At 36.3% G+C, this 9,900-nt stretch overlaps 1 protein-coding gene across 1 annotated transcript; it reads left to right on the top strand.

The window, feature by feature from the left end:
- The first annotated feature begins 1,250 nt into the window (after positions 1 to 1,250).
- LOC111455421 (probable protein S-acyltransferase 23) lies at positions 1,251 to 9,300 on the top strand. The gene is made up of 14 exons (XM_023097086.1): positions 1,251 to 1,473; positions 2,136 to 2,413; positions 2,769 to 2,911; positions 3,503 to 3,615; positions 4,423 to 4,502; positions 5,163 to 5,326; positions 5,436 to 5,574; positions 5,644 to 5,743; positions 6,147 to 6,204; positions 6,331 to 6,408; positions 6,525 to 6,623; positions 6,849 to 6,927; positions 7,021 to 7,169; positions 8,762 to 9,300. The coding sequence occupies exons 2-14, from the start codon at positions 2,182 to 2,184 to the stop codon at positions 8,945 to 8,947; spliced, it is 1,620 nt and encodes a 539-aa protein (XP_022952854.1). The 5' UTR covers positions 1,251 to 1,473; positions 2,136 to 2,181; the 3' UTR covers positions 8,948 to 9,300.
- The last annotated feature ends 600 nt before the right edge of the window (positions 9,301 to 9,900 follow it).

Genomic DNA, 9,900 nt, shown 5'->3' with positions numbered 1-9,900 from the left:
AATATGAATCTTATTTTCCTTGCAGTGATTTACCTGTCATTTGATACCAGATCTTTCAAGTATAAAATGAAGAAATATTTTTATTAATTTAGTTTAAAATTTTAGATTTTTCGCCAACAAAACCACAACTAATCTAACAGAATGTGTAAAATACATTACCTAAAATATCAAATATTCGATTTTGTTCCTTTAATATGTGAGGTGAGAATTTGAATATATAAACAAAGTAAATACAAAATGATCGAGTAACAATACTCCAAAACTAAACTAAACTGCATAAAAGTAAAGCACGGGCCCCATGGTTTTTTTTTTAATCGAGCCTTCTCTTACTCGTAAACAAGTTCATTGAGCCGTCATCATTGACAAAATCTAGTGGTGGGTTAGTATCTAAAGTCTCGGCTGAGGAGCCATTAAACCACGTGCACATATCACAAGCATCATGCTTCTCGTATACAAGCTAAACATATATATCACGTTCATACACACAGCTACATTTTGCATGATGCTCGTGGTATACTCACCCACCTCTAATCTCAGACTCTAACAAGCTCATCCAAACACGACCTCTCGTAACTCTCTTGACCCATTAACATATATTCAGGTTTCGCTGTGATCTCTCATTCCATTGTTGTTCAGCACTTACCAATCTCTCAAAAACTTAACTTTTGTGTTAGATCGACCACTACCCATTTATACTTATGGCGTTCAACGTTTCTCTACAGCACTCGACGTTCATTTTCAAATCTCTCGATCCCGTGTAAGTACCTCTTATATCATTTTTACAAACCCTAACCAACCAACTTACCACATGCACATATCACAAAGGATCATGCTTCTCGTATACAAGCTAACATACATATATCACATTCATAACACAACTACATCATGCAGGATACTCGTGGTATGATCCTCTAATCTCAAACTCCAACAAGCACGTCCAAACACGATCGAGTTTTCACGACCCTTAACTTCTTTCAGGTTCCACTACAATCTCTCGTTCTATTCATGTTTAGCACTTACAAACCTCTCCAAGACTTGACCTTTGTGTCAGATCAACCACTGTTCGTTTATACTTAGGGCATTCAACGCTTCTCTATAGCACTCAACGTTCATTTTCAAATCTCTCAATCCCGTGTAAGTATCTCTTATATCTTCGTTTACAAACCCTAACCAACCAATTTTATAATTTATATATATATATATATATATATATATATATACATACAAAAAAAATTGCAAAACTAGGTTCATGGACCTATTTGGCAAGAAAGGAAAAAAAGGAGAGTTTTTTGGAGTGTATATCCGTTTTTTCAATCTCTTTCAGAAACATTCCGTCAAATCCCACTGCTTAATTCTCGTCGATCCTTCTTCTTCAGTCTTCACTTCACGCCCGCCTTCGAAGATTCCATGGAACTTCTCTAATTTTCTCCATCTCCTCGCAGTAGTTGTCTCGACCCCCCCGTTCTTTCCCTGGTATTGAATCCATTTCTCTATCTTTTTTTTGTTTGTTTAACTGCAATTGTTTGCTTTCTCTTATGATTGATTTTTGGGAACTTCGCTGAATTATGGTAATTTGTTTCGAGTATCCAGAATTCGAAATGAAACTGGTGCGTCAAATTTATGTGGCTGTCGAATTGAGTTGTTTGTTTGTGTTGACGGGTTCGTCTCAAATCGAATTGAGGAGTATTTTGTTGTGACTTGGGCTTATCGACTAGTTTCATCTGATTAAAGTGAAATATAGGTTAGTGGAGGTTTTGATGGAACTTTTAGGAATATGCGCTTATTTCACCGAAGACTACTGAATCTCTACTGGGAATTTTTGGAATGATTACTTGGGAACCGTTTGCAAAACTATATGATTGGCGTTTTCAAGAATTTTTGTTTAAATGGTTCTTATATCAATGATTGTTCGATTCTTTATTGTCCTTTTTTTCTATCAAACAGTGGAATCGTTCTGTTATGTTCTGCCCAAACTGATAGCTTCTATGGTTGAATGAGACCCATGATAATTGTACTCTGTTGATTATTAATTCTTCTCCATCTTTGCATCGATACCGTGCAGAGAAGGTTTTGTTTTGTCGTTTATATTTTTGTACACAAAATTTCACTCTTAGCTATTTTCCTTGGTACTTTAGAGTGCAATCAGCTATCTCCCTGGTTCCTTTTCAAGTTCTACCTCACATGGCTTCGTCTGAGATTGAGGTTGTAGCATCACCCAACTCGAAATCTCAGACAAACCCTGAAGTTGCCATTGTAGACGTTTACTCTGCTTCTGCTTATGGCGACTTCCAGAAAGTGAGGAGTTTCGTTGAAGAGCATGGACCTTCTGTTTTGGTTCCTGATTCCAACGGGTACTATGCTTTGCAATGGGCTGCTTTAAACAACTTCCCTGATATCGTCCAGTACATCATTGGGTTTTTTTTTTTTTTTTTTTTAACTCTTTTTGCCTTCCTGATTTTAATGATATTATGTCTCTCTAGATTGTTGGATGTAGATTGATCGTCCCCTGTTATATTGCATGTTTTGAGTTTAGTCAGTTGACTTGTTTTATGTAACGTAAAGCTGGCGTAGCGTGATTTATGTGTCGTTCCAGATAGAGGAAGAAGAATAAAATTTATTGGATGTGAAGGAAGTGCATGTGTTGGATTTTTGTATTGATGAATTTCATAGCATTAGGGCATTTTTTATGTTGCTCAAGAAGTTTAAATTGATGGTCTTTTGAGGTTTATGTCAGTTCCCTACCAAAGTTTTTGATGATTGATTTGATCAGCATGGAGCGGATGTCAATTCCTGTGACAAATTGCAGCAGACAGCGCTTCACTGGGCAGCAGTTCGAGGTTCAATTATGGCTGCAGACGTACTCCTGCTGAATGGAGCTCGAGTGGAGGCAGCTGATATAAATGGGTATCGGGTAACTTTGAATATTTAGCAACTTTTGATTTGGTTAGATATTGACGATATGAGGACAGTTTTCACATATATGATATTTCTTCTGAAAGTTGTGGTTAATTATGAACCTCAGATGCTTTTTACATAGAGATGAGCTCATGTATTTTTGTTCGTGATATTATATTTTAAATTTTAATGTAGAGGATTTCCAGTCTCAAATCTAGTGGAGTATGAATTAATGATATTACTAATGAGGGGATCTCTGATATATTGTGAATTTCATATTTAAAACTGTAGAATAGTATTCAGAATGCATTTGCAAAGAAAATTTATGGTTGCCATGATATTAAGCGATGAACGTTTGGTTTCTCATAATATACACTCACGGAAAGATAGTATTGTCCATTTTCAGCATCTTAATTTATTTTGATTTATCGTATTAAAAACCCATTCTGTTTATAGACTGTTGCCTTCATTCATCCTCATGAAGGGCTGTTCACTTCATTCGTCCTCATATACTGTTCAATTGATTTTATTTTTATTCATCATTATTATTCATAAATTTTCTGCGCTCCGTTTGACTCAAATTTGTGCATTTCGGCATGAAACGCAGGCAGTTCATGTTGCTGCTCAATACGGACAGACTGCATTCTTGAATCACATTGTTGCCAAATTCCACGCTGACTTCGACGTTCCAGATAATGAAGGGAGGAGTCCTCTTCATTGGTATGCCCCAAGCCTTTGGATATATACAATAAATACTCTGTATATCGTTTTAAGCATTTGAACCAAGACAATTAAATGTAGAGATCGATAACATCCCTTTCCCACTTCTTTTTTGGTTTAGCTTAGCTGCTGACATCTGTAGTATTCAAAATTGGGATGGTTGAATTAAGTCTTATCTGAAGGTATACTTGGTAATTGTAGCAACTGTGTTATGATGCATACATGCATACATCTCTAAATGGAAAGCTTGGTATATCCACCTACTGTATTATAATATTTCTATTTACCATATTTTCAATCTCCTACTGAGTTTTGGTCAATTTTGATCTGGCAAAGATTAATCTAGGCCTATAAGTTCAACATTTGTTAGTAAGGGATATAATTCAATGCAAACCTCTGGAAACTGAACTGAGGAAGATTTATCTTTATAATGAAGTCAGAAAGGATTTTTTATAAGGTCAACATCGTATGTGGTTTCTCGAGCTCTCAAATATTAATATTTATTGAATTTTCTCTCCTAAAAGGGATTGTTGACTTGGTTGTATTAAGATGTCAAACTCTCGACTGTTTCAAATGATTGATTGTTTCACATTCAATATTGGACTTTATTTTCTGGCCATTCAAATTGTGTAAGAAGTTATTTATTCTCTTGTTCACCTAAACTGATTGATGAACCAAAGGTAGAGGGTGGGCGTACAAATGTCTTCTCTTTATCAATATTATATGGTTTCTTTTGTTTTTTGGTCTCTTCATTTAAAATATATCTAGACGCTTCAGAACGAAAGTTCATCTCATGGTTTCAATCAGGGCTGCATACAAAGGATTTGCAGATACAATTAGACTTCTTTTATTCAGAGATGCAAGCCAAGGAAGACAAGATAAAGAAGGTATACTACACATGCATTTCTGAATTGAGACCAGTGTTATTCTCTGATTTCTATTTTTTTAAGTTTTTACTAGTGTCGTTTCGAGTGTGATCATCTTCCTGGGTTAGATAGAGAAGAAATATGCCCTTTCAAATTTTAAGCTCTGGAAAGTCTCGTGATAGTTTTGGCTATCTTTTGTACATCTAACGTTGACACATCCAAAAAAAGGGGAAGAAAAGCCATCGTGCGTATTTTCCCGTGTCCCCATATGCTATGTACTTCATTTTTAGGGCTTCCCCCATGTACACTTTTTTTTTCTTTTTTTAATTGATTTCTTCATAATGGTAAATTTGCCAGTCATATCTTTCAGTATGACAGCTTCAAAGATGTGATGCAATTTTCTTAAGCTTTGTTTTGAAGCAAACTATTAGCTTCAGTTCTTGAATAAGGGCTTGAAATGAGTTAAATTGTTTGAGAAAGAAAACTAAGGCCTCTAAGTGGTTGGTTTTGCACAGGATAACAATTACTTATTGCACTTATGGCGATAATCTAATCACCCCACCAGGTTGTTCAGTTTATGGCAGGGGACACGCTAATTATTTAAATAGTTAATTGCCTATATCTTGATTCATCTAATTATTCTGCCTTAGGTTTCATAAGTTCTTCTATGGTTTTTATTAGGTTGTACCCCTGTGCATTGGGCTGCATTAAGTGGAAATGTGGAGGCATGTACTGTTCTTGTGCATGCCGGAACAAAGCAAGAATTGTTGATCAAAGACAATGCCGGTTATACTCCTTTCCAGCTTGCATCTGATAAAGGTCATCGGCAAATTGCTAATTTCCTCGTATGTTTCCGAACAAAAATGTGGCTTGCTTTTTAATAATGAAGGTTTTATTGACTTGTTTAGATCATTTTCAAGCTGATATGATATTGGGTGTTCTGATCTTTTATAGTCTAAAGCACAACCGACACATCACAGCCACTTTGGAGCAAAATTTTGTACTAGGAAGATTAAAAATTTTGGTTATGCCCCTATTTTACTATGTATCATCGTCATTCTCGTGATCCTCTTCATCAACTCAGTTCTTGGAGGCAAGTTATCTTCTCATTGAAAATGTCTATTTTACTTGGAGAATATGTCTGACTTATTATTGACTGTAGGCTCTAATCTTGCGAAGGTTACTGCTGTTGTTGGACTTTGGGCATGGGCGGCCCTCTGTTTGACATTTGTTGCTATGATAATGTTTTATACGTGTAGTAGGTAATTCCCTAACCTACCTGGCACATGCTCATTCTCTATCTTTGTAACTTGTTTGATCAGTTCTCTTGACGCCTTATTATTTATATGAGTGATTCTTATAATTTCTCCCCCGAATGACTCGGTTATAAATCATGTTCAATCCAAAAGCTTATAGAAATTGATTGCAATTAAAAGACTTATGAACATCGTAATGATGACAAGAGCCTACAAGTAGGTTCCCTTTATATGTTACCATGCCAACTGCCATAACGATTTTTGGATCAACAGCAATGATATCGGTTCCTAGTGAGGATACAATACTGTATCCTTCTTTTTTGTAATCTTGAATCTTGAATAATGGAATTGTTCCTCATTTAAAAAAAAAAATAATAATAATAATGGTAGTTTTTACTATTATGTGCAGCAAGGATCCAGGCTACATAAAAAGACCCGGGGAGTTGGGCAATCCTGCCAATACAGAGGTATATGAGTCTCTGTTTGAGGAATTTCAGTGTTTTGATTTTTAATGGAAAACCTGTTCATTCGTTTATTACTTGTAGTTTACTATTATATTTTATTACATAATTGAATTTCTTGCATTTTTTCAGGATCCTTTGTTGAGCATTGATCTCAACAATTCTTCAGTATGGATGGGGAATTGGTCTCAACTATGCCCTACTTGCAAGGTTTATTTCAGAAACCCTTTGATAAAAAATGATCTTTAAAGGGACATAATTTTGTGGTATATTAATGAACGTATTTTCTCTAGTGATCTAAGTTGACACTATCACGTTTCTTTCAGATAATTAGACCCGTTCGTTCGAAGCACTGTCCTACTTGTAATCGATGTGTGGAACAGTTTGACCACCACTGCCCGTGGATATCTAATTGTGTGGGGAAGGTGGGAAGATCTGCTTGAATTTTGATCTTGGATGTGTTATTCATTTGTGGATCTTATTCTTGAAATTATATAGACAACTAGATGAATTAAGGGATAATTCTATGCGAACTATTGCAGTTATTGCATATAAATAGATGATCTAAGAGACACATTTCGACTATATAGCTTCATGTCACTCTGATGATCTGACAACTTTATTCCGTTAATTTTTATGATACTTTGCAGCGGAATAAACGGGATTTTTTTGTCTTCGTCTGTTTGGGAACTTTGACATCACTCCTTGCTGGCTGTATTGCCATAAAAAGTATGTCATTTGAGACAAGTGAATGATACAAGTTTGTTTAAGACATCACTTTTCTTCTTTTGAAATTGGTATGAGCTTTCTCTTCTATTGCAGGAATCTATGAAGTGCCTTCAGCATTGCAAACCGGAGAAACTTGGTTTCTTCATGTGGTAGTTCATTATCCCGGAGTCGTTATATTTCTTTTTCTGGACGGTATCATATTTTTGGCTGCCACAACTTTGACCGTGGCTCAGGCGTCTCAGGTAATTGTCAAAACCAACACTGTAGCTCAATTTTCCATAACAAGATATAGTATTTTTAGTCGCATCTTCTGGAACCATATACATCTGAGGACATATTGAACCTCTGGTTTTCGTGATAGGATTGGACAACGATAACTTCTTACTCTTAACGTTCTTAATAACATTACGCATTTGGTCGATCTCAACCTACTGGATTGAATTTGGAGGAACCTGTAGACTAGTTTCTCAACCTGTCACCAAAAAACCCGTCAGTGAACTTCATCTTTTTAGGCTAATGTCCTTCATAGAATATTTCAGAGAAATATTGTCTCAAGCTAATCACTCCATAGAATATTTCAGTGAAAAACTTAAATTCTAGGCAAAAATGGAGCATCGACTAGCAAGAACATTATTCTCTAGTTAGAGCCCATAAACAATGGGAGCATTAATTGTTATGAAAGGAGCTTATACTCTTAACAGATCACTATTTTCATGAATTTCTTCACACAAAAAAAGGCTATAAGAAGGATGCTTCTAAATGGATCACATTTATTCAAAAGTTTGATTTCCTAATTAAACACAAGGTTCGAAAAAAACTAACGAAGTGGCTAATGCACTTAGTAGAAAGCATTCGTTACCCAGTTCCTCAAGTCATCCTCAAATCGATAGACAAACCAAAATAACTAAGCGAACTCTTAGCAAAGATTCGTTTCCTTTGTGGGGATAAGCCGCGCCAATGAGACCTTGCTCTTCCTCAAGCGGAGTTTGCTTATATATGAGGAATCAATCAACAGGAATGTCTCCATTTGAGATGTGCACTACCATCTCGAAGAGTTTGGCAATACTAAACTTCCTAGTTTTACCTAGGACCTGGCTACAGTACCATCTTCTTTGAATGTGCATCAGGAAGCCAAGGAGATTGGTGAACGTATTGCCGAACTTCACAAAGAGGTTCACGACCATTTGGAGGTTGGGCTGATTATTTACACCGCTGCCCCAAGTCTTCTGTAGTTGGAGACCTAGTCATGGTTCTAAGGAACTCACGGCTGCCTACCGGAGTTCACGGCGAACTTTTTCCAAAGCAAGTTAGCCCTTTTCCTATTCTCTGGAACACTTTGGTCCTAGTGCCTATAAGGTTGATCTTCCTCCACACTTCAAGATCCATTCCACTTTTAATGTGTCAGATCTTGCCACCTGTCACGCTCCTGATGGTTTCGACCTGGCTTTGGGTATAGTTTGGTTTGAGCTTAGTTCCTTAATTTCTTCTTGGCCATGTTCTTTAAAGCCCCTTTATTTCATTTACTGTGTTACTGTGCAGTAACCTTTAATTGTTGGCAATTAGCGCTTATGAGATCATTTTTTAGTTGCTTGTGGTCAACTGTTTTATCATAGTTTATTTGTTCGTAGTCTGGTTTGTAGCCTATTTTTAGGGTCTCTAAGTTAGAACTCTCAATAGAACAGTGTGGGTTTATCCATATTATGTGTTTTGTGTGTTTTCTGAGTGTTTTTAAAGATTGAAAGGTACTATATACCGAACATAATCATGGGAATACCTCGTTTCCGAACTAGTATATTATTGTTGATAGAACGATGAACGATCTTCATTGATGCAGATAGCACGAAATATCACCACTAACGAAGTGTCAAATGCCATTCGCTATGGATATCTTCGTGGTCCAGATGGGAAATTTCGGAATCCATATAACCATGGATGTCGAAAGAATTGCTCTGATTTCCTCATTCATGGCTATATAGACGACGAGATCGCTTGGCCTCCACTACAGCGTGCTGCCAGTTAGATTGATTGCGATTGCACAGGTTTATGTAAATTAGTCATATTCCTGGACTCTTGGCATCTCAAAACCCTTTAGAGCTGAGTATCGGTCAACGTCGTTGCCCGATATCGTACTGTTGTTGTCTTTATGATTCTTAATCTACGAACGAATTAGAGTGTCCGTGCTGTCTAACCGATATTGTAAGCCAGGAAATAGGATAGAAATGAAAGGTCACAGATAGATAATGTTATTAGTTGCATTACCAAATAGTGAATGCTACAACTGACTGTAAAATTCATTTGCTATAGTTCTGATGTAACTTGGAAACTCTGATTTTCACACCAGAGGATTGAAGATCTTAGCTGCTTGTTTCTCTATTTTGGTGTAAGCTCTCCTGTTCTATGTGCTGATTTTGAAGCTTTTTATGTTACTTTCTTTAGCTTGGCTTGAGAGTTCTCCCTCCCTTTTCCCGTTTTACGTAAAACTATGAGATCCCACGTCGGTTAGGGAGAACGAAACATTCTTTATAAGGGCGTGGAAATCTCTTCCGAATAGACACATTTTAAAAATTATGAGGGAAAGCTCAAAATGAAAAAACACGAAGAGGACAATATTTGCAAGCGGTGGGCTTGGGTCGATGCAAAAACTCTTCGACAATGTTGTTTACTAAGTTATATCGTATGTCTTTTGTAAACATCATGAATATTACATTCCTTTTGTAAATTTCAATCATCGATAAGATTCTCTTATTAAAAAAAAATATTTTCTACACTAAAGGTATAATATGTTACCTACAGAATCAAGTTCGTTGGGAGAGAATCAGATATTTGTTATACCGGCCTAATACGTGTATCCAATAATTTCAGCATCAATCAATGAGATAAGCCATATGCCCTCAAGCAAGAGGTTATAGGTTCCAATCCTTCTATTCTTTTTCTCAAAAGTCGTGTTCATCACTATTTCGTTTGCAACTTAGC

The sequence above is a fragment of the Cucurbita moschata genome, unplaced genomic scaffold (assembly GCF_002738365.1).
Source record: "Cucurbita moschata cultivar Rifu unplaced genomic scaffold, Cmos_1.0 Cmo_Scf00017, whole genome shotgun sequence".
NCBI lineage: Eukaryota > Viridiplantae > Streptophyta > Magnoliopsida > Cucurbitales > Cucurbitaceae > Cucurbita > Cucurbita moschata.
Note: the sequence above shows the minus strand (reverse complement) of the source record. Positions and strands in the feature narration are given on the sequence as shown.

Bases quoted from the DNA above. Each gene is read 5' to 3' on its own strand.
- LOC111455421 (XM_023097086.1), top strand. From the start codon at position 2,182: ATGGCTTCGTCTGAGATTGAGGTTGTAGCATCACCCAACTCGAAATCT. The intron at 5,327-5,435 runs GTATGTTTCCGA...GATCTTTTATAG, and splicing joins GGCAAATTGCTAATTTCCTC to TCTAAAGCACAACCGACACA. The intron at 6,205-6,330 runs GTATATGAGTCT...GCATTTTTTCAG, and splicing joins GCAATCCTGCCAATACAGAG to GATCCTTTGTTGAGCATTGA.